General features: G+C 41.8%; 1 protein-coding gene across 1 annotated transcript in view; it reads right to left on the bottom strand.

The window, feature by feature from the left end:
- Positions 1–5,123, bottom strand: part of LOC114051976 (probable G-protein coupled receptor 139) — a 47,653-nt gene extending 42,530 nt beyond the window's left edge. The window contains exon 1 of the mRNA XM_027874390.1: positions 5,003–5,123. Within this exon, the coding sequence (XP_027730191.1) occupies positions 5,003–5,123 (121 nt within the window). The remainder of the gene's footprint in view (positions 1–5,002) is intronic.
- Positions 5,124–25,689: the final 20,566 nt, after the last annotated feature.

The following is a 25,689-nucleotide window of genomic DNA, read 5'->3' as shown; positions in this document are numbered from 1 at the left end:
TCAGAGGATAAAGCAGGTACTTTGTGTAAATATGTAAGTAGTTCAAGCATCCACGATGTCATTGTTTTCCTCACTATAGGTAGAAGTCACAGTTCCTCAGGGACTGTGTAAGTAGAAGGGCTTCAAATGCTACTTTGGCCCAAACAATCTGTTACTTGGATGATCTCACATTGAGCCTCGGAATGTAGCTAGGGCTAGCTTTTGGATGACATATAGTGTGTCTGGCATTCTAGATTTGGGATTGGGAACACCTGAGGTCAAGCATAATCTCTGACACTTACAAAGAGCTCTGTGGCCCTGAGGCAGCTGGTGGCTTAGTGGATAGCATGAGACAGAAAGAACTGAGTTCAAACCTAGCTGCAAACCTTTATTAGTAGTATGATCCTAGGCAAGGCACTTACTTAACCTTTGTATGACTTAGTTTCTTCAACTATGAAGTGTGGATAATAATGATACCCACTCCCAGGGTTGTTGCAAAGATCAAATGAGTTAATATTTGTAAATTGTTTAGCACAGTGCCTGGAACACAGTTGGCATTTAATTTTTCTTTCCTTCTTTTCTTCTCCCTCTCCTTCCCCTCCCCTTCCCTTCCCTTCCCCTCCCCTCTCCTCCCTCTTTCCCTTCCCCTTCCCTTTCCTCCCCTTCCCTTCCCTTCCTAACCTTCTGTACCTTAGTTGACTTATCTGTAAAATGGAGATATCTGCAGTTTCTACCTCATAGGATTGTTTGAGGCTCAGATGAGCCAACATACATAAAATACTTTATAAACTTCATAATATAATATAGAGAACACTTAGCTCTGATGTCAGAGATCTAGGTTCAAATCCAGCTTTGGATGATTACTATCTTGGTGACCTTGAACAAGTCACAGATCACTGGACTGGTGAGGTTTCTTGAGGCTCTCACTTTTTGATCCTAAAATTATCCAATTTTCAGCTCCATACTTGAAACCTTTCCAGTTTGTTTGTACTGACTAGAACTTACACATGCCTTTAAGTATACAAGTATCTTCTAATAACTCCTAACAACCACCCCCTTTATTATTAAATAACTGCATTGCCCATGAATATTGATTGTGTACCAATAATGGGTTTCACAACTGTAATCCATGTGAAAAATGACTAAAAAATGACAAATGGAGGTTTCTATCTGGGTAGAGGGTCTTTTTAAGTAAATTTTTTAAAAGTTATGTATCAGCCTTATTTCTTGCTGTCCCTTCCTTATTAGTAGTGTCCCTTTAACTCTTCTCATAACATACTTTTCTCATTTTTCCTTCATCTATTTTTTCTTTCTCCTGTAGGCCTAGTCTATGTAGCCAACTCATGATGGCTTCCCTTCTATTTGGCATAGATTGCCAACTTAAAATCTTTCAAGTAAGTTTGGAAGAGGAGAAGAGATACATATGGAATTCTAGTGTGGACCAGCTGGCAGAGTAGATATCTTCTCATGAAGACAATCTAAGGGATTTGGGTTAATTTACAAGATTTTTTGTTAGTAAGGTGTTTATGGCATTGGAGGCTACTTGCTATAGTTGAGAAGGTTCACATCCTGGCTCTGCTATCCACTACTTGTGTGACCTTGGGTAAGTCACTTTGACACTCTGAGCCTCAGTTGCTTCATCTGTAAAGTGAAGGAGTTGAACTAGATGAATAATAAGGTTTCTTCCAACTCTAAATCCTGTGAGTATGTGACTGGCATCATAGATCCTAGGGAACCTTTGTTGTTGTTGTCATTGTTGAGTCATTCAGTTGTGTTCAGTTCTTCATGAACCCATGGACATGGACACGCCAATATTGTCCATGGGGTTTTCTTGACTAAGGGAACCTTAAAGGCTATCAAGTTCAATCTCTTCATTTTACAGATGAGAAAACTGAGGCACAGAGAAGCAATTTGTCCAGGATCACACAGCTAGCAAGTATCTGAGATGGGAATTGAACCCAGGTCTTCTTGAGTCCTGTACCCTATGTATTATATCAAGACATTTCTTAATTATGTGGCCTTTCACAGTCCTTTCCTTCCATCTCTTACAATGTTGGACAGTTTCTGGAGAGGACTGCCCTCTCCTTCCAATTACCATCCTATTTCCCCTTCATGGTAGCATAGCTCACACCCACTCCACATTCAACTCCAAATTCCCATAAACATTTCCTACTCACAGTGCCATGCTAATTTGGAACACTTTGGGTGAGCCCACTGCTGGGAACAGTAATTCAATTAAAATCTCAGTTTTCAACAATATCATCAAACCCTGTGGTCTGTTACTTTACACCCAGCTTAACTGTGTGTTCCTGTCAGCTACAGAATAATGAGAGTTCTCTAATTGAGGGGAGGGAGGGTATTACAGTGAAAGTCTCAGTAATAGGAGTAATATGCTGAGCTAAGTACTTTTTCTTTGCCTCTGCCTCTTCAGGCTCTTCCCTGGCTGATGGGTGGATCTGGTCTGTCACTCAGCTCCTAATAACCACCTGCCTTTTCTGTTAAATAACTCTAGTGCCCATGAATATTGCTTGTGTATGCATTGTGGGCTTCACAACTGTAGTCAGTGCAAAAAATAACTAAAAATAACAATGCTTTTCCCACTCAGAGACATGACCCTTGAATCAGCCTTGCAAGCAATTTTCAAAAATCACTGGACCGTGAAATTTGCACGTGCCCCATCCCCATCCCCCATTCCCTGCGGCCACCCCCTTTTTCATCTGGCCATATCTACTCTCCTCCACTTTGCCTTACACAGCCAGGCTGGAGCAGACACCTTCAGAGTTCCCTTCCCCACCCATCAGTGACTCCCTATAAAATAAGATGTCTAATTTTTCTTTTCTTCCAAATGCCTCATTTTTACTCATCCTTTTATCTTGTTTCTTTCAGGCTCTTTGCACAAGGCTGGCTGCTGGTTGGAGAGGGGGGAGAGCTTTCACTTCATGGTCCCCCTACCTCCTATTTCTGTTTGGGCAAGTCCTTGCTTTTGAAGCTTCCTTAATTGGCATCAGATTCAGATTCTGAAGGTCTGAGCTGTCCAGCATTCTCTCACCTAGAGACACAAGTCCCCATTTTTGGCACCATCACCTTGGGATGACATTCTGTCCCTTCAATTTCTAAAGATGATGTAGCTAAAGGAGAAAGGTAGGAAATGAGGTGAATGAGGCTAGCCTGCCATCCTGAGGGAGAAAATTCTGAGGTTAGTAAACTATTACTCTGTCTTGGCTATGTATACTTTGGGGAGAAACAGGAGATTAACGTTTTCTGTTTTCCCTCTGGCACTTATTGCCACTGGAAAACTCAGTTATCAAAAGGTGCATCAGGAAGGAGCAAGGGAAGCCCAGGAGAGAAAAATTTGTTTGCTGGGTAAGAATTACTCCATGTGTGCAATAATTACAATATATGTTCTCATTTGCCCGGTCAGACAATAATTTGCCTTCTTTTTTTTCGTCTAAGGTAGGAGTGATTAATTCTTAACAATCACATTGTGGAGTTTCACTTAGATTCAAGAAAGTGGAGAACCTTGGAAATGAGTAATTTTTTTTTAATGGCTACCCACTTCAGTGGAACAAAAAGGAGACAAGATAAAAACAAACAACAACAGTGATGATTGATTGAGACCCTCAGTGCTGTTTGAATGCATTTGGAGGGTAATCTCAAGAATCAATCAATTAACAATCAACAAGCATTTATTAAGCACCTGTTATGCGCCATATACTGTGCTGGCTGGGTATACAAAGTGCAAACTGGAACTGTTTCTGTCCCCAAGTAGTTTACATTCTATCCAGGGTAGCTTGTACATAGTCTCAGTTCAGGCTTTCTTCTTTCTCCTCCCCCACCCCCCACGCCTTCCCAAGTACGGTTGTAAAGGACTGATCTGTGGCTAAAGTGTATATGTGTATGGGGGGACGGAGGTGCGGTTGTGAGATTTCCGATTCTTGCTGAGCCTCTTGAAAGGAATCCATCAAAGGAGGTATCCAAAGTGCAGTGGGCTCCCTCACATAACGGATCCGAACATAAGAAAGAAAACCCACACTCCTTCCTTTCAGGAATTCTGTGCGAGTCTCAACTACGCTTTAGGTAGAAGATGGAGAGGGTTGGGGCAAAAGAATAATCTCCACAGCGCTGCCTCCGAGGACAGGAAATTAGAAAGAAAAGCGAAGCCAAGGGGCAAGGACGGTGCTCAAGGAGACTGTCACCTGGGAGGCCGTGGTGATATGTGTGTGTGTGTGTGTGTGTGTGTGTGTGTGTGTGTGTGTACGTGTGCGCGCGGGCGCTCTCATCATTTCTAAGACAGATCGCAGGGATCCATCCCATCCCCCTGCTCCCAGCCCCCTCCCCAACCATTCCTTAGATCCCCTACTCCCTGGGGGAACAGTAGTTCTGGAATACTAAAGGACGGACAGAGAAAGCACGCTTCTCCATCCTCTCTCCTCAGAGCGCAATATCAGCAGTGTCTCCTTCTTGATCTTGGACTTGATCTTTGGGTTGTCAGGACAGCCTCTTGAGAGCTTGGGGGGCAGGGGTCTGGACAACCAGAGGGTGCAGGAAACTGACTGTCCCAACCTGGGCTGGAAGGAGGTAGGGGACAGGATGGGCAGGCGCCTTCGCATCCCTCCCCTGCCCTTTACCAAAGCAGCTGTCCACAATGCTCCAAGAGCAGTGCACCAGCTGCAGGCACGTCCCAGGTGCTTAGTGGGTATCAACTTTCTTTCCCAATGGAAATCCCTTCGCTGCCTTTGGGTATAAACTTTTCTGGTAGGATTAGCTGGGGATGGGTGGGCTGGGGGAGTTGGTGGTGAGAGTTCAGGATGGTGGGGAGGGGGGGGGACTTCGGTCATACCGCCACCCCTCTCCTCGCCTCGCAGTTGATTTGCCCCGCAGCCCTCACGCATCTTCCCTGACAGTTCCCTCTAGGAGCTACACACAGGCACGCAGACACCCTGACACCTGGACACACAGACCTACACCCCACCCCCTCCCATCCTATGTCTTACACACATATACACACGCACACGCCCCTTACCTGGCAAGCCAAGGCAGAGTAGGAGGCTGTAGTAGATGACCGGCACCAAGCCCAAACCGCAAGCATAGCGGTTATGCGAGAAGAGCGAGCTGTTGGCGAGATGGAAATGTGTGTGCTCCATGAGATCCGGGGAGGGCTCTCCGGCGCCAGGGTGCGCGTCTTAGCCGCCTCCCAGCCCGGTTCTGGCTTCCAGCCTCCAAGCAGCCAGTGTAGCGGCAGCGGCTGCTGTGGCTCTTCAGCGCCTCCTTCCTCACAGGACCTCCTTCTACCCCCCACCCCCGCCCCTCTCCTGTAACTCCTCGCTCCTTCCCCACCCCCTCCTTCCCTTTCAGCCTCCCGCACCCGCCCGTCCGCACCTGCTGTGCGCTGGAGTCCCCACTCTATCTTCCCGCTCCCACCCTACCCCCAAGTAGTCTGCAGGGGCACAGGCTCGCTGTGGGGTTTTTTTGGGGGGACAATAGGGGATAAGGTAGAGGATCCCCGTTATCCCTCCTCTCCAAAACCGTGACTGATCAGAATGGGGATGGAGAAGAGATATCTCTTGCTTTTCGGGGTGGTGGAGGCACTTGATTCTCTTGTCTCTAAAACCTAGAGAGGGATTCCGAAATGTCCCTTCCTAGCCCCTTCCAGTCCTGAGAAGAATGGGGGAGCTGTTTCACTCAAAGAGCAGGCAGACTGGAGTTGACAGGGAGGAGGGGGATGGGCTACAAAGGAAAAGGAGGGCTGAATGTAAGGACAAAGTGCTCCCTTTCCCCCCAGGAGGGGCTTGATGTGGGTATGACCTGTAATTTCCAGCAGAGGCTCAGGTGGCAATGAGAGTTGAACACCTCTTGTGTCCTCATTTTGCCTTCCTCTTCCCCCTGCTTTCCCCAGTTCAATGTGCATCCAGAATGGCTAATCTCCCCCCCCCCCCCCCATTCTTTCCCCTCTCTCCCATCCACAACAGGCTTAAATCTATTCAGGAGATGCTGCAACTTCCCCAGGCTTTGATCCGCACTTGGCAAGGACAGAACAATATCAGAGGTGTGTTTCGGGGTGCAGAAGTAGGAAGAGGCCAAAAGGTTAATAGGAAACCTTCTAGGAGACTTAGGAGATAATAAATGCCAAGCTATTGGTTATTCTCCTCTATACATCTACCTCCTTGGAGCCTTCCCCACAGGACTGGACCAGAGATATTGAGTCTGCCTGCCCTGGGGAAGGAACATAAGCTTTTGGAGCATTGAACTGTCACCACAGGGAAGGGGAGGCGGAGGAGAGAGAGAGAGAGAGAGAGAGAGAGAGAGAGAGAGAGAGAGAGAGAGAGAGAAAGCATCTTCCTGGAGCTGCTTCCTTTGCTGTACATTAGAAGATACAGGTGAGATCCCCACCTCTGAGCTCCAGGGCACAGTAGGAGAAAGCTTAAAGGGGTCATGAGACTTGGGCTTGAGACAATAGCTTTTACGTTCAGTGTTAGCTCTACTTGTAAGTGGAGTAGGTGGCCACCTACAGAGCTAAACCTCACATTCACCCCCTCCCCCCACCGGCCTGTTTCACTGCCTAAAGTCTTACAATTCGAGCCACTACTTAAGGTTAATAAACTGATTTTCTGGAAGGCTCCTGTGGAAAAGTAACATGAGCTGAGAAGGTTGGTCATGAATATACACTAAAGTTTATCAGATTAACAGATGAGTCCTCTGACACCAGAATAATCTCCTTTTCCCAACCCCTTTCCCCAGTGGAGTACAAGACAGTCCAGAATAGAGGGTACATTTGGGGAGGAATGTCCTTGATGAGGCATTACCTGCTGTAGCAGGATGTTGCAACTAATCAATTAGTAGATGGATATCAAGAAGAAAGTGACATCGTGGAGTTATAAAAAGAGTATTAGATTTAAAATCAGAAGAGCTGAATTTAAGTCCCAGCTCCAATACTTGCTATCCATGTAACAGGCATTGGGGAAGTTACTTTCTGAATTCATCTTAGCTCATGTGCAAAAATGGGGATAATAATGCCACTTCACAGGGTTCTTGTGAAAATTGAGTGAGATCATGCAAGTAAGGTGCTTTTAAATTATAAAGTGCCAGTTAAATGTAAATTATAGTTTTGATGAAATTGTATAGTTCCTCGAGGAAAAGAAGGTAATCTAGTTTAGTAGAAAAAGTACTGCACTAGGAGCCAGGAAAACCCAAGTATAAGGCCTAGCTCTGCAACTGAGACTTGTATAGATAACCTTGGACAAATCATTTCCCTTTGGTAGACCTTGGTTTTCTCATCTTTAACATTGATTTAATCTATGTTTGGCTCATGGTGATTGCTTTGAGCAGTCTACAAAACTTTTATTACCAAATATCCTTTTTTCTTAAAACCTATAATTTTAAAAAAGCCCTCATTATTTTCCGATTGCTCCCATCCCCTTTCTGAGTCCTGTAACTCTTTGGATTTGATCTTCTTCTTCTTTTTTTTTTTTTTGCTTGTGTTTTTTTTAGTTGGGCAATGGGGGTTAAATGACTTGCCCAGGGTCACACAGCTAGTAAGTGTTATGTGTCTGAGGTCAGATTTGAACTCAGATCCTCCTGAATCCAGGGCCAGTACTCTATCCACTGCGCCACCTAGCTGCCCCCTTTGATCTTTTGGATTGGATCTTTCTCTTGGGGTTCATTCGTGCTTGCTCACATTGCTGCTGCACTAGGACTCCAGAGGACGCAGGGTTTGTGGCAAAGAATTCAGATATTTTACTGGTCTGCAGTAAGATTTAGGTAGGGGTAAAAAAAAAAACAACTTGTTTAATGAGATAAAAGTATATCTTTGGTACCTGTTCAACCTTCCCTCTTTCAGGCATCACAGAATCCCATCCTGTTAGAGGTGGAAAAGACATGAGAAATCATCGAGTCCAGTGTTTCCCAACCTAAATCTTTTTTTTTCTGGCTCTCCTGCCTTGACTGTACCCAGTGTTATACTGAGTCCAAGGAGTATGGTTGGCTGAGCGGGAGGAAAAACTTCCAGTAAGTGTATGGCATATGATCATCTTGACCTTGCTCTTCCACACTCGTAGTTATAGCCCTTTGGAGTTGTGCCTTAGTCCAGAGCAAAGAGTGTCTGGTCCTTAAGATCTCAGGACCATAGGTTTATAGTTCTAGAGCTGAAAGGGTAACATGAGGGTCCATCTAGTCCAACTTCCTTATTTTACATATGGCGAAACTGAGGCCTGTTTCCCAAGGTCACACTGGTATTTAGTGGAATCTGAACTTACATCCTCTGTTTCCAGAGCCAGTGGCTGTGACTGTAAAGCTACAGATAAATTTCCACGTCCCATCTTAAAATGAGGACTATCAGAGGCCATCTTTCATTTATATAAGCATAACAATAATAACTTATTTCTATAGTTGTAGTGGGCCAGATGACAAGCAGCTTTATAGTTAAAAGCTTTGGTTGCCACATTAGCTTTTAACTGCTTTACTACAACTACTATTTTTTTTCTTATCCTGCATAAGCTTCTGTTTGGTTTTAATTAAGTAGGACAACCACAGTACAAAGGGCCATGGCTTTATCAGAATCCTCAAACAGCATATCTGGTTTGTTGATTAGAATTTATTAGCCTGTTTTTATAGCTGTAACCTAGAGCACCTTATAGCAACTATTTTCTAAAATATTCTTAGGTGTGTTCATAGAACACTGTGTTAATACTTATAGACTCAGAGTTGGACAGCTAGGTGGTACAGTGGTTAGAGCACCCAGCCTGAAGTCAAGAAGACTCATCCTGAATTCAAATCTGGCCTCAGACTCTTATTAGCTGTGTGACCCCAGGCAAGTCACTTAACCCTGTTTGCCTCAGTTTCCTCATCTACAAAATAAACTGGAAAAGGAAATGACAAATTACTCCAGTGTCTTTGCCAAGAAAACCCTAAATGGAGTCACAAAGAGTAAGACATGACTGAAACAACCGAACAACAATACCCAGGGATATCCGGAGCTTCATGGAAAACCATTGTCTTGGGCAGCTAGGTGGTGAAGTGGATAGAGCACTGGCCTTGGAGTCAGGAGGACTCAAGTTTATTCCGGCCTCAGACATATAACACTTACTAGCTGTGTGACCCTGGGCAAGTCACTTAACCCTGATTGCCTCACTCCTCCAAAAAAAAAATTGTATTAAGTTCTTTTCTCCCCATCATTATCCTGCCAGGTGAGGAGAGGGGGACTGTTATCAAACAGGGAATCAGGTTATGTTCCCCTTATACCAGGCCATTAGGCAAAGTTTTCTGGAGATGTAATTTCACTCTGTGTTTTCCGATTACTTAACATAATGATAATGACTAGATTATTTACTGCTTTGAAGTTTGCAAAGTACTTTATAAATATTATCTCATTTTAAAACAGAGATGAATTTTAAATGAGAAATGCTCTTTTGGTGATCAACAACTTGCCTTCACAACAACCTGGGAGGTAGGTGCTATTTTACAGAAGAGGAAACTGAGACAGACAGAAGTAAAGTGACTTGCTAAGGATCACATCGTTAGCAAGAGTCTGAAGTTGTATTTGAACTCAGGTCTCCCTGATGCCAGGTCAAATTCTTTATCTTTATGCTACCTTGAAAAAAGTAGAAAAGATAACAATTTACTACAGAGCTCATTGGGTAAATGTCTTGTTGTTCCAAGGGATAGTCCTACCCAGTCAACAAAGGTGACTTCAGTGGAACAGAAGAAAATGTGTGCTTCCTCCTAAGAAAATTGAGTGTGTGTGTATGTGTGTGTGTGTGTGTGTGTGTGTGTGAGAAGATCCTTAAGTATATGTGAAATAGAATCTGTTTAATTCTATGGAGAGATGACATTCCTGTACAAAACATCAAAAATTTCTGCTATATCCTAGTTGGAAATATACATGGTAGGCAACCCATGTATAACTTGTATCCCTGTGGTCCTGGCCCCTGGAATTGGGCTCCCCTTTGCAGTTTTGCTCTACACATAGGATTTCCCTTGGAAATGTTAGAATCTGACATATTTCTCCCAGCAAAGGCCCTTAGATCTTGTATAAGCATTCAGGCTAATAATGGCATCAGGTATAGGGCAGGCTTTATTCAATTCAAGAAAAAAAATGAAGAATAAGCTTGAACTCCTTGTCAGTAAAGAAAACTCTCCCTGAACCCTTTCTATAGATTGACCTGCACAACTTGTAAGCTTCTTGGGCCACAGACAGGTTAGACTAGAGACAGGCTGATGATGGTTGGTTGCCTCCAGTCCCCTGACAGCCTCCCAAAATCCTTTGGTGGGCTGCAAAAGGCCCAGGGGCTGTATATTGTGCAGGCCTGCTATAGATAAAAAAGCTACCTTCTGCTCTGATACATCCCACTTCCCTCTGGACCTTCACAGTGCACATGACTCACAGTACAAGTAAAGAGCTAGGAGCAGGTTGCTCTTGGAGGTATATGATTACCTGTGATAATTGTTTTTTTTTTTTTAACCCTTGGAGTTGCTCAGGTGATGTGACCTGTAGGCCTCTTTTCAGGTCCTAATGAAACTGACCACTGCTGTCTCTTCTCTTCCCTTCTTTCATCAAGGCTAAGAATCTTTTACCTTTCTTTCTTGTTGTTTTGCCCCTCTCATTCTACACCTCTCTTTCAGATGCCAGCACCTAGGGATGCATCTTTCCCTGTAGAGGTTATATGAGTATGCAGGCCTACTTCGAGGACCAGGGCAGCCTGGCATTCTCTCTGTGGGTACCTTTTGTAGCATACCAGTGGATTCCTGAAAAGGGGGAAAATCTCATCTGAAGGTTGGTTGTGGTGATCATCAGGTGATTTATGTTGTCTGCATTGTTTTAGCTCTTGTTAGCATGGCCAATTAGAAGTTGACTATCACTAAAAGGTTGTAACTTTGGGTATAGGTCTTTTTTCAAGGTTAAATAATCGATTTGAACTCAGGAAGATGACTATTCCCGATTCCAGGTTCTGTGCTCTATCTACTGAGTCACCTAGCTGCCCCTTAATGCTAGATAGTTCTTGTCAATTTTGTTTGCAATATAAGTACCTGGAGGGAAGGACCCGTTTCTCTCACATGTTCTGTACAATTCTGAATGTGTAGTGTCTGAGCAATGAACAATATAGAGACACAATGGAACTTTAGATGTTTGCCTAAAATACTATTCACAACCAGTCAGCCATGAGAAAATTCTGCCTGTCTCTTGGGTTTTCTTGTATTTTAACCTCTGTGCTCAACTGACAAAAAAAAGTTCAATTTTCTTTAAAAGTTACTGAAATGTGGGAGAAATGTAGTACTAAGGACTGAAAGAGGAAAGGTACTTACTGGAATCCTCCCTGCAGGGATAAAACATAGAAATGCACAGAAAAGCATGACTCATCAATGCACGGATAAGGCAAATTTAGCAGGGAAGAATGTGTACAAAAGGGAGCTGGATCTTAAAGGATGCAGACAACAGCAATCTTTTAGTCCATGCCTGGACTAGCAGCAGAGATAACCTGGTTTGGTTGTCCAAATCTTGTAATATTCTAAATATCTGGGCTTGATCTTCCCTTCCTGGGGATGGCACTGAAGTACCAGAAAGAATTAGTCACTCAGATGAAAAAGGGATTTGCCAACTCAAAGCCCAGTTTCCAGAGGTTACTGGGAGGGAACTAAAAGACAAATAAGCATGCAAGTATACATATATTATATTGCATATATCTGTATACATATGCATATATACAGATATACATACAATATAAATATATAGAATAAATAAGCAAATTATTATTTGTGGAAAGATAATTTGATTTGATTATTGTTCTAAGTCCAAAAGGTGGAAAAGGTTTGCATGTATGGAGGTGGGGTGTGGCAAGAGGAGAGTTACTGCAATAGGATTGGAAGATGATCTGGTTGGGAATCTGGGGTCAATGAAATGTAGTGAGTTCTCATTAGTCACCAGAGCCTCAGGGTATGAGCTGGAGATGCGGTTGGAAGGTATAAAGCAAATTAGCAGTAGTGTCATAGCAAATGATATATGTACATATTTACATATATATATGTGTATATATATATATACAGAGAGAGAGAGAGAGAACCTATCTATATTATAATGTATTTATACACATCACATACACATAAGATATACATTTTTGTTGTTCAGTCATTTCAGTCATGTCTGACTCTTTATGACCCCATTTGGGGTTTTCTTGACAGAAATACTAGTGTGGTTTGTCATTTCCTTCTCCAGCTCATTTTACAGATGAGGAACTGAGGCAAACAGGGTTAAGTGACTTACCCAGGGTCACTGAGGCTGGATTTGAATTCATGAAGATGAGTGCTCCATCCACTGCACCACCTAGCTGTCTCTACGTGTTAAAATATAAGGAGACTGTATATATCAATATATCACACATATATGCATGTAAGCACATAACACACATAGGTACATATGCATATAAATATACACACGTATACATGCGTGTATGCCTGTGTAAAAGATTGTCCCTTTCAGACTATGGCAAGAAACAGATAATCAGATGCATCCCATTTAAACTTCATTTATACCCTATAAAGGGTGAGCCTCTTTCAAATTTGAGTGTATCATTTTATATCTTGTAAATGACAAAACACATCAAGGAGGCTTTTTTGTTCATTGTAAATGATATGAGGTGTTGACTGGATTGTTTCTATAAGAAAAGGCCAGGAAAACAACTGAACCAGAAGAGAAAATGAACTTGCCCCTCAGGACATAGATTGATTCTTCTCCTTTTCCCTCAACCCACTTATTTGCATGGACCAATAGGTGAAATTTAGAGTTTAAAAAAGACAAAACAAAACTAGGGAACATAAAAACCCAGAATTGTTTGGTAATTATTGGGTGATTATTGACTAGCTGATAGAGAGGAATATTTGGGAAATGTACTTTCCCCCTAAACTTTCCCCCCTTCTCTCCACCATCACCCAGTCCCTTGGGCTTATAACCCAGAAATCATTCTGTATTCCTCATTATCTCTTAAACCTCCCCCCCCACCTCCCCCATCCAAGCTGTCGCTGAGGCCTATCAGTTTCACTTTTGTAACTTCTCTGTAATATGCTTCGTTCTCTCCTCTGACACTGCCACTCTGTTTGGTTCAGGCCCTCCTCATCTCAATAGTCTGCCTGCCTCAAATTTTCCCCACTGCAATCCATCCTTCATTCAACCACAGAAGTAATTTTCCTAAAATGCAGGTGTGACCATCTCAAACCCTCATGCAATAAACATCAGTGGCTCCCTGTTGCCTCCAGGATCAAATACAAAATCATCCGTTTGGCATTCAAAGCCCTTTTTAACCTAGCCTACTCCTACCTTTCCAGGCTTCTCCCCAACATGTGTTCTTTGGTCCAGTGACACTGGCCTCCTGACTGTTCCACAAACACAAAACTCCATCTGTTTGCTTCTGCCACTTTCACTGACTATCCCCATGGTGCTTTCCCTCGTCATCTCTGCCTTCTTCCTTCTCTGACTTCTTTCAAGTCTCAAGTAAAATCCCATCTTTTACAGAAAGCCTTCCCCAATTCTTCTTACTTCTAGCACCTTCCCTCTCTTATTCATTTCTATTTATCCTGTATATAGCTTATTCGTACATATTTGTTTGCTTGTTATCTCCCCCTTTAGACTGTGAGTGCCTTGAAGGCAGGGACTTGTTGTTTAGCACAATGCTTGGCCCTTAAATGTTTACTGACTGGCTGGATAGTCACCAAGTTAGGGTGAGGTTTTTTAGTAGAGGAATCCTACCCTGTCCCACGAAGAGCTGTAGAAAGGAAAGTCTTTCTGGGATAACTCTGCTCTCTCCTCTCCTGCTTGGGATATGGTAGTCCTCAGAACTGAGGTCATAGGGAAGCAGAATTAGAAAGGTTCCTGCTAGTCTGAAGGTATGAATCTTTGCACTTTCTCAGAGAACATAGAATTGTAGGTGGTCTGATACAGGAGGTGGTGGAGACTCCAGAGGTCCAGTAAGGCCAAATCGAGTAAGAATAGGCAGGAGCCAGCTTAGCTTTGGACAAGACACATAGAAGATGCATGGACTTTTAAAAGGGGAGGCTCTGAGAAGTCCTCTGAAACTGAAAGATCGAAGGCAGAGTCAGCCATCATGTGGAACAAAGGCAGAGGCAGGTGCCATGTGGAGCAGACACCAGGACTCTAGAATTGAGGTTATGTGGGCTGATAGGGCACAAGGAGTGTCAAGATAGATGTCATGTGGCTATACTTCCCTCCTCCAGACTATGCACCCCTATGAGGTATTTTTGTATTTCCTTTCACTCTTTGCAGTCTTCTTGGGAGCCTGAAGCTTTTTCCTCCAGGCTTGGGGAAAGTTTGTTTACTTTTTAAAAAATTTTTTCTTTAACTTTTTTTATTTTTCTTGTTTTTCTTTGTTTTTTTCTTTTTAAAAAATAATTAATTTATTTTTAGTTTTCAACATTCATTTCCATAAAATTTTGAGTTTTAAATTTTCTCCCCCTTTTTCACCTCCCCCTCCCCAAGATGGCATGCAATCTGATACAGGCTGTATTTATACATTCGTATTAAGCATATTTCCCATTAGTCATGATTAAAGAAGAATTAAAACCCATGGGAGGAATCACGAGAATGAAGCAATAAAATAAAGCAACAAAAGAAAAGGAAAACAAATAGTATGCTTCCATATGCATTCAGACTTCATAGTTCTTTTTCTGAATGTGGACAGTATTTTTTGGAGTTGTCTTAGATCCTTGCATTGCTGAGAAGAGCTAAGTCTATCAAAGTCATTCACACAATGTAGCTGTTACTGTGTTCTCCTGGTTCTGCTCATTTTACTCAGCATCAGTTCATATAAGTCTTCCCAGGTTTTTCTGAAGTCCTCCTGCTCATTATTTCTTATAGCACAATAGTATTCCATTGCATTCATTTACAACTTGTTCAGTCATTCCCCAATTGATGAGGCATCCCCTCAATTTCCAATTCTTTGCCACCACAAAAAGAGCTGACATAAATATTTTTGTACATGTGGGTCTTTTTCCTGTTTTTATGATCTCTTTGGGATATAGCCCTAGAAGTGCTATTGCTGGGTCAAAGGGTACGCACAATTTTACAGCCCTTTGGGCACAGTTCCAAATTGCTCTCCAGAATGGTTGGATAAGTTCACAACTCCACCAACAATGCATTACTGTTCTAATTTTCCCACATCTTCTCCAACATTTATCATTTTCCTGTTTTGTCATGTTAGCCAATCTGAGGTGGTACCTCAGAGTCATTTTGATTTGCATTTCTCTGATCAGTAGTGATTTAGAGCACTTTTTTCATATGACTATAGATAGCTTTAATTTCTTCATCTGAAAACTGCCTGTTCATATCCTTTGACCATTTGTCAGTTGGGGAATGACTTATATTATTATAAATTTGACTGAGTTCTCTATATATTTTAGAAAAGAGGCCTTTATCAGAGACACTAGTTATAAAAATTCTTTCCCAGTTTTCTGCTTCCCTTCTAATCTTGGTTGCATTGGCTTTGTTTGTGCAAAAACTTTTCAATTTAATATAATTAAAATTAATCCATTTTGCATTTCATAATGTTCTCTATTTCTTGTTTAGTCATAAATTCTTCCCTTCTCCATAGATCTGATAGGTACTTTTCTTTGTTTTAAAGGTTTATCATCTTTATAAACAGTAAACACACTCTCTGATTGTCTTTCATAATACCCTCTTCCACCCAGGTTGTTACTGTCCTTTTCCTTGAAGTTACTTTGTTTTCTCCTCCCCTCTCATATTAATCATGTTGTGAAAAAAGAAATAGTTTGCAAAATAGTTACAGTTTACAAAAGGAAAAAAACCACAAAAAATAAAGAAAGTAAAAAAAGTATGTTTTGATTTGCATTCAGACTCCATCAATTCTTTCTCTGGATATGGATAACATTTTCCATGATGAATCTTTTGGAATTGTCTGGGATCATTGTATTGCTGAGAAGAGCTATGTCAATCACAGTTGATCATTGCACAGTGTTGCTGTTATTGTGTACAATGTTCTTCTGGTTCTGCTCATTTTACTTTGCACAAGTTCATGTAAGTCTTTCTAGGTTTTTCTAAAATCTGCCTGCTCAGCATTTCTTATAGCACATTACATTTATATACCACAACTTGCTCAGCCATTCCCTAATAAATGAGCATCCTCCCAATTTCCAATTCTTTGCCACCACAAAAAGAGCTGCTACAAATATTTTTGTACATATAGATCCTTTCACTTTTTTAATGATCTCTTGTATTGCTGGATCAAAAGGTATGCACAAAGGGTATGATTAACCTTTGGGCATAGTCCTGAAATTTTTGTAGTTACTTTGGGAATTTAACATTTTTTTTTACTTAGTTGTGTTCTTATTATTCCTCTCCAATAGAATATAAGTTCCTTGAGAGTAGACTTATTTGTTGTTGTCCTGATATCCCTAGTGTCTGGCACAGTACCTGGCACTTAGTAGGAACTTAATAAATGTATGTTTAATTGGATGCTTGTTCAATTAGCATTATGAACTTATTCATGTTTTCCATACACAGAACATGTTTGCACACATACAATAAATTCTATTCAGATGTATCTTAATCCATTTGTGGGAAGTTTCCTTTCCCAAATTTACTATTTTTGGTCTTTGAAAACATTTTTGGGGGTGTAGACTGTGATTTAATTATTGTAGAAAATTCCCAGTGAGAGTACTACCTCCAATGTCCATCAGCAACTACTGTGAAATTTATATTTTTAAAGAGTTTCCTACAGGCACTGAGAGGTTAAGCAAAGGACTCACAGACAGTATGTGTTAGAGGAAAGACTTGAACCAAGGTCTCCCTAAAGCTGATGCTGACTCTTATTCTGGGGAAATTACATGGTTTTTTTTTTTAATTGCTACTGGGATAACTTTTTAGAGAACTATAAGGATGTTCAAACCTGTTGTCAATATCTCCATGGGATCACCTGCAGTGGGAACCATTCCACGGAGCATGTGTGGGGATAGAGGTCTGTCCTACTTCTTTCTGGAGGGAAGCCGCATGTGACTCCCATGTATTCTGGCCCCTTTGCCAAAAGAGTGTACATGACCAGTGGTTCTTTTTGTGCTGTAATCCTGTGTCTGGGGTCTATGCTGAAGTTGATTTGGAAATGAACCAGAAAGAGCTGCCCACTTAGTAGGCTTTCAGAGGAAAAGCCAAAGTCTCTATCTCCCTTTTCCTCTCTTTTGAGTTTGTTGTATTGCTGGGGGCTCTGCCAGCTGCCCCTTGGACTTCCTGAAAGGAAGGGTAGGGGAATTTTTCCCCCTCCCTGTCTTCAGAATCAGCTGTGTTGGCTATGAGCAAAAACATGCACTTGTTTAAATGATCCTGTGGCTAGCTCTCAAATCCATGGTTACTTCTTCGACTTTGTGTGTATTTACCTGAGCCCAAGTGAGCAGATTGCTATTCTGAGAGATGCATTTCCAGCCCTGGCAATAATTTCATGAGTACAAGAGTTTGAGAGTTCCTGGGTTCCACTTCTAAGAGGCGAAGATGACCATTAACAGGACTCTCCTCTTACTGAAAAGACTTTACTGGTTAGAAGACCAGGATTCATATTTGTTGATTGGATAGAGAGAATTAATAAGAAAATGAAATCTGTTTAGTAACCTCATAGTCTTCCTGGAAAGTTTTCCTTTCTTCCCAGGAGAGTATTGAGGGTTATTTGTCAATGCACACTTTTATATTGTAGGTCTTTTGTGTTGTAAGCATTTCTTTTGTGGCAGAGGAAAGAAATATCTGTTCTATGCCTGATAACTACCACTTTATGCACTGAATAACTTTTCTAGAAGAGACGCTGCTGATTCCTTTTGCAGAGATTTTAGACATAAGCCAACCTAGGGACAACTAGGTGGCCAGTAGATAGAGTGCCAGACCTGGAGTCAGGAAGACTCATCTTCCTGAGTTCAAATTTGGCCCCAGATACTTACCAGCTGTGTGTCCCTCTGCAAGTCACTTAACCTGTTTGCCTCAGTTTCCTCATTTGTAATATGAGCTGGAGAAGGAAATGGCAAACCACTCCAGTATCTTTGCCAAGGAAACCCCAAACAGGGTCACAAAGAGTTGGACATGACTGAAAATGACTGAACGAACCTAAGCTTTATGTAAGAGATTTTTCTCTGGAATCCAAGATGGGAGCATAATGAGTTAGGGAGTGTTAAAAAAAAACAACCTGATTACGTCTTTGGTATCTGATTCTCCCCAAGAATGAACCCAGTCTGCTTGAGCCTTTGACTGAGACTGTTGTGGGAAGGGATCCTCCTTGGAACCCGAGTAACACAAAGAATCTCAGAATTGGTGGACACTTTAAAGGTCACCCTGAAACTGAACAGGAATCTTCTTTACAGAAATTCTCATCCAGCTTCTACTGAAAAGCCTCTAGTGATGGGGAGCCCATTACCTCCTAAAGCCACCCATTCCATTTTGAACATCCCTAAATGTTAGAAAAATTTGCCTCATATGGAGATAAAATATTTGCTTTTTGTAATTCCTCCTTGCTCCTAGTTCTTCTCTCTAGGACTAGGCAAAACAAATCTAATCCTTCTTTCAGGTGACAGCCCTTTAATTCTTGAATACAATTATAATTTCCCTCCTAAATCTTTTTCCTCTCTGAGTTAAACATCATTAAAGTTCTAACCACACCATTCCATCCCCCTCAAGAAACTTCAGTGGTTTCCTATTGTCTCCAGGATGAAATACAAACATATCTGTTTTGTATGTAGCCATTCACAATCTGGATTCAACCTTTATTTCCAGATTTATTTTACATTACTCTCCCTCATGTGATCTACTTTTCAGTCATATAGTCAAAATCTGTTGCTTTCAATGCACAGAATTCCTTCTTCTACCTACATGCCTTTGCATAAAGCATTTCCTGTGCCTAGAATATTCTCTTCTGTCTCTTGGAATTAATATCTCCCTTTAAGGGTTGGTTCAAGTATGACTTCTTACATGAGGTATTTCCTGATACCCTTGGTTGTTAGCATTCCTCCCCTTGAAATTACTATATATCCATATATATGTAATCACACTCATACATACATACATATTTATTTTGTATTGACTTATCTTTGTACACGTTATTTTTCCCCAGTAGAATATAAGCTCTTTGGGGCAGCTAGGTGACACAGTGGATAGAGCACTGGCCCTGGAGTCAGGAGGATCTGAGTTTAAATCTGGCCTCAAATACTTGACACTTACTAGCTGTGTAACCCTGGGTAAGTCACTTAACCCCATTGCCTAGCCAAAAAAAGAAAAAGAATATAAGCTCTTTGAAGGCATGGACCTATTTTCATTTCTATCTTTGTATCCTCAATACCCAGCACAGTGCCTGGAATATAGTAGGCACTTAACAAATGCTTATCAAATTGAATCAATTCTTGTGTGGTATGGTTGCCTGTCTCTTCATTACACTAGATGGCCTCCTCTGCACATGGTCTCAGGGGTGCCTTCTAGGTCCTTGGGTGCAACCTTTTGACTGAGTCCAAGTTTTACAAAACAAATCTTTTTATTAAGGGGGTTTGTTCTGTGAAGTTTGGGTTTAGTCAAAGGGCCACACTTGAGGACCTAGAGGGCCACAGGTGGCCTCAAGGCCACAGGTTCCCCATCCCACCATCAATACCCTTACTACAGAAAAGTTTATTGTAGTGGAAATTCAATTCAACTCAATTCAAATTAATAACCATTTGCTAAACATTTTCAAGGCTGCTGAGGTTGGACAACAATTTTCAGAAAACATGCTTTGAGACGCTCTTGTGTCTGAAAATATGTTTCTATCCACCCCATCAAAATTTTTATTTGCTGGCATAGACATGGCAATTGGGTTTAAATGATGGGAGAGCAGATCATGTTCGCTAGGGTCTCCCAATACTTGACTCTCAAGATGACTAAGATCTGTCTGTGTATTTATGTGGTGAAGAAAAGAGTAAGCTATAATTAACAATCCCATTTTGTGGTTGCTCACTGAATTCCTTTGTTATATATAAGTATAAGGTAAACCTGTCAATCTTTCAAGTATTTATTGACAATATTGGACCCCATAGCATGGCAAGACCATCCCCAAGAGCACTACTCAGAGACATTGCCTACATTTATTAAGGAGCAGGGTCTGATTTCACTTCTACTGATGGCAAAATCATTCCTTTGATCACCTCTCCATATGACTTCCTTTTCCAAAGTAGCCCACAGTTTCAGTTCTCATAAGGCCATCCAGAGTATTTGGGCGGGGGAGGATGGTGGTACTATAGAGTAGTAGCATGGTGTAGTGGTTAAAGTTTTAGACCTGGAGTCCAAAAGAGTTGGGTTCAAACCCTACTTCTGACACTAGCTATATGATTTTAGGCAATAAATGATCTCTGTTCTTTGTTTCCTCATCTACAAAGGGAGAGAACTAGACTAGATGGTCTTTAAGGTCCCTTCTAACTCCAGGTTTATGCCCCTATTACTTTGGTTCCAAGGGCCAGTAGAGCAGATGGTGAGAAACCTGAGATACCATCTCACTGAGAATTATTCTTTATCATGCCATAGTCCAACCAGGCCCTCCCTCTGAGTCTTTCCTCCTATAGTGCCTTTCTTTTCAGAAACTCTGAAGAGATCCTTGGAGAGACCGTATCTGTGATCAGAGAGAGCACAACTAACTCAGAAGAACAAGATATTATATAGACCCTGACACCTGAAATCATCATGGGGATATCCTTCACAGGGTAAATTATGATGGATACCTTGCTGCTGGTTGGCTATTTGCCAATTGAAGCATTTCAGTCTCTCCACTGTACTGAATGAGTCAAATTAACCCAGTGTTCTATTTTTTCAATGTATCTCTTTGAGAAGTGGATACCTCCCAGCTGGTCCCTATAGCCAGTCTAAGTTTTTAGGGATGTCTGCACAGGAAGAAAAAGCCACAGAGACTCTAAAATGGAAATGTAGGTGCCCATACCTGATGTGCACTAAGAACTTCCCATGTAGGCTGACCCTACAAATATGTTGTTGTTCATTCTTCATTTTTGAAGAGGACCAATGATATCATGGGGTGATGTCTTGACTTGGGGAAGTGAATTGGATTTAAATGATGCAGAGTTGCACAAAGTCATCAACCTCACTCTCTCTTCCTGAGTCTTTGAAGTACAGTAGCAAAGCAAAAGTCAGGATGTCTGGTAATGGCCTGGGATGCAGTGAATGACCTTGGTATCTTCGATGCTTGACCAAGCTCTAAGTGCTCTACAGCGCCTGCTTCAGCTGCCTTTATGGCTGTTGGAACAGATCGCTCTCATCCACCCATTCCAGTAGGGAAAGTCTTCTCATGCTTGGGGTAGATATTCCCTTACCTCACCCATGGGTGTGAGGCCAATTGGGTACCCTCAACCTGGTTTAGCCTGTCTGCCCAGATGGTTTTACCAAGATGTGGTTAGTGTGCATGCTACAGTTTCTTGGAGCCACAGGTGAGAACTGGGTGGTAGATGGATACCCTAGTCCTCCCTGCGCACCCCATACATATACCCCACAAGGTATCTTCGAGGCCCTGACTGTCTACAAACATATGCTCTGCTCTCCTGAAATCCTCAGCTCTATAGTTCCCAATGTATTTGATAATAAAGGGAGATGAGGAGACATTTCTCAAGAAGGTCACTGTTAGAAGGTACCTACTGACTAAGAAGGGAGTAAGGCACTGACTGCCATCTCTTTTATAACACATTATAACATATTTATTGATCTTATAAGTGGGAAATCAGGGTCCAGGGTCCTGAGGGGAGGACCTAGAGTGGAGATGTTTCAGGAAACTAGTAAAGACAAACTTGGTGGATGAAGGGATCATAGATTTAGAGCTGAAAGGGATCTCAGAGGTCAATGAGTCCAATACTCTTATTTTATAGATGAGGAAAATGAGGAGCTATAGGGGTTAAGTGACTTGCCCCTGTTACAAAGCTGGTAAGGTTTCGAGGTAGGCTTTGAACCCAGGTCTTATTGATTCTTAATCCAATGCCCCAGCTATTATGCTATGCAGTATGGGGCTATAGAACTAGAGAGGGCAGATTTAGCATGATGGATCATTACTGTCAAGAGCCTGGCTGGGGAAAGGGAGTTTGCCTATTGTATAATTTAATTTAGTGATTTATCTTTCTTTTTTCTCACTGCTACCTTCTTGTAAGGAGAGAACATGTTGCTTGGGTACAGGCTTTTCCATTCTTGCAAAGACTGAATGCCCTTCTTAACAAATTGTTGTTTTCAACTCAACTAACATTTATTAAGCATCTATTATATATAAGTGCAGATAGATAGCATGCTATAATAAATAGCAGTCTTGGAGTCAGGAAGACCTGGGTTCATGTCTTGCATCTGACCCATAATAGTTGTGTGACCAGGGGCAAGTCTTTAATTTCCTAAAGTAATAGGAGTTGTTGACTGATCTGCTGATTTGCATTGGGGTGGAGAGAGTTTTCACATGGGAGTTCCCTAAACTAATGATATCATTTCTGGAATCACTGCTCTGCCCCTCCCCAGATGTATAAATGCAATACATTTGATATACAAAGATAAAAGTGGGTAAAAATCTTGTCCTCTTGTCGTTATATCCTACTGGGTGGTAAGAAAGGTGAAGATTTATGAAATATACACACATAAGTAAATATGAGATAATGGGAGAGAGAGAGAGAGAGAGAGAGAGAGAGAGAATTTTGAGGAGTTGACCCCTAAGCTGAATCTAGAAGGAAGCAAGGAATTCTAACAGATGGAGGTGAGGAGGAGGGAGAGCATTCTAGGCATAGGGGACAGCCTAGGCAAAGCCAAAGAGCAAGGAAATGGTGTTTGGACTTTGGAGAACAGTTAGTAGGTGAATTTGATCTTTTCTGCTTCAGTCCCAGCAGTTGTCTTTCTACAACAGGCTGATTGCTGCTGCGACATTTGCTAAGTGCATTTGAGATTCTAACAGGGAAGCCCCTTGAAAATGGGCCTTCTAGTCATGTCAAGGCTCAAATGAGCAAACTGGCTCTCTACCATTAGCAAATGCTGCAGCTGTTGCCACAGCTGGACTTGCCTCTGCTTCTCTAGCCTACAGTTGTTCGTAGTTGCCTTAGTTTTCCTCAGGCCCTGGTGCTGACAATCCCCTTACCCTACCTGCTTCCTCAATCTCCACACCCCTAGATTCTCAGGATGGGAGCAATTTTCCTGGCGCTTTTCTGTGTGAGGGGATTGTTATGTGGATATCCTATCTGGACAGTGGTGATGGTGTGTTGGATCTCATTGTGATGATGCCTATAGCCCATAGCAGGTAGTGGGAAGGAGAATCCTTTTGGCTGATTTCATCATTGTCCTTTTCCTCCCTGCCATGCCAGCCCTATTTTCATTTATAGAGAAATAACTTACCTATTATCCAAACTATGAGATGACAGCAATCCTGCTGACTTAGAAAGCCAGAATAACTGTGTAAGGGGTGGGAGTTGTTGAATAAGACATGAACACAGCTGACTTTTCTGCTTCTAGCCAACCACATGTATATGCCTCTACACTGAGATGGTTTGGTGTTTGAAGATCATGAAATCTCCATCTGCTCCTTGTTGGCCATGTGTGACTCAGAACTCTTGTAAGGCCTTTGAGATGACTGGGTATCCCTTTATGGACAGCTAGGTATCATGTAGAGTACTAAGACCCGAGTTCAAATCCTACCTCATGCAGTAGGTGTGTGATCCCAGACAATTTAGTAACTTAATATTTCTCAACCTCAGTTTCCTCATCTGTAAAATGGGGATAATAATAACACCTATTACACAGGGTTGTTGTGAGAATCAAATTGGATGATATCTGTAAAGTGCTTTGCAAACCTTAAAGGGCTACATAAATTCTAGCAATTATTGTTGTTGTATTATTTTTGTTGGCCACTGAACAGGAGGAGCCAATGACTCAGTGGACCTTTGGAAAGGAGAGTGACTTTCCACTTATCTCTCTTCCTCTTCTATGTTGCTAGCTCTCTTTCACTATACTTCCAGGGAGTAGTATAGGAGCAAGGGTAGTTTGCTTTATCTCACACTTCCACTGGTTGCCATGAATCTAAAGACAATGTTCCACCTAGGTGAGCCTGATCTAGGGGTTTTGGACTGCTTCTCCCTACCCACTTTCTTTCTTGCTCTTAGGTGAATGAATGCTGTTACTGAGATGGATGTCTCCAGATTTGGAGATCTCTTTGTGAGTTTGAGAAGGTTGGTTTGAGCTGATAGACACCATATTCCTGAAGCAGTTGGCTACCATCAGGAAGATGAGATCAACACTTTGCCCATCTTGACAGAAGACATGGATCAGACTGAGATGAAATGTGTTCTGATGAGGTTTAAGCATTAGTCTTCTCATAGAATATAATAGTAATTATAAGTTAAGTTAGATATTGTCAATAACCAGAAGCCAACCTGGTCCATGTTCACATATCAGCAAATGGATCAGGGACTCTATCCCTTGACATCAAATTTTTAAATAACAAAGGACTTAAGAGGATCACCTGACTGCAGAGTATATCAAGATCTTCCTCAAAAAAAAAGCTACATGGAGACTTTTATCATGACAACCTCTCACTTCAGTCTATAGACTGATGCCTTTGAAATGGTGCCACATTTGTTAGGTACAGAGTCAGAAGGGTACTGCTCCTACCACTTGCAAACTGGGACCAAGAACACTTTTTCATCTCCTTTAGAGAATGATCAATAGTGATTTAACAATAGGGGCTTCTAGAGGTGACTTGTTCTAGAAATGAAATTTGCATCTCTGAATCTTCACCCTCTACTCCTGTTGTCCTGTGAGATTTTTTTTTTGCTTGTTTAAGGATACTATGGATATTGGGGGCTGAGAAAGCATCAAGGTTGGGAGGGGTAACTTCCTGTTCTTATTTAGACATCAGGTCTGAGGGAAGATTCTCAGGTTGTTGAAAGTAATTGATGATGCCTCTCCAGGTAGTAAGTTGTAAAAACGATTCAACTGTGGGTAAATGCTATGAGATTGAACCATGTAGGGTTGGGCTTCTAACCTGGGGATAGGCACCAACTATTCTGAACTGCAGATGGTGACTGCCTTGGAGAAGTCCTCAGGAAAGATGATAGGATGGATGTCCCTTCCCTTGACACCTGGTCCCCTCTGCCACCACATTGTGAGAAAATGAGGATATCTGTAGTTCACAAGAGACAGAAGGGGTAATGGTAAGGAGTACTGGATTTGAGACTTGGCTCTACCACTTACTAGTTCTATAGTCTTGGACAACTTCTTTCCCTTCTTTGGGCCTCATCTATAAAATGAAGGATGGACGCTGAGGCTTCCTGCTATAGGTCTGTAATCCTATGGTTATGAAAGAGTGACCTTCTTAAGGGAGGTCTTCGTTCTTAAGAAGCAAAGGACAAATGAAGGATTTATTAAGTTCCAGGCATATACACATACATACATATGTATCTACACATATACCTATTCATCTATACTTTATATATAGATATACCATTTTATCTGTATGTATAGGCAATATATAGAGATGTATATATCTATATAGATATACATATCTGTATATATGCATACACATAGATGAGTATAATGAAGGTTGCAGGATATATGCCTGTGGGGAGCTACATGTAGGGACTATCCCAGGAATCATGCTGTGGAGTTCTCTGAATGACTTCTGGGATCATGCAGGGCTTAGCACTAAAGGATTTGTGCTTTGAGATGATGAAGCAATTCCCCTACCC

Source organism: Vombatus ursinus, unplaced genomic scaffold (genome assembly GCF_900497805.2).
Source record: "Vombatus ursinus unplaced genomic scaffold, bare-nosed wombat genome assembly UNPS02014807.1, whole genome shotgun sequence".
NCBI classification, from domain to species: domain Eukaryota; kingdom Metazoa; phylum Chordata; class Mammalia; order Diprotodontia; family Vombatidae; genus Vombatus; species Vombatus ursinus.
This window is presented reverse-complemented; position numbering and strand designations above follow the sequence as displayed.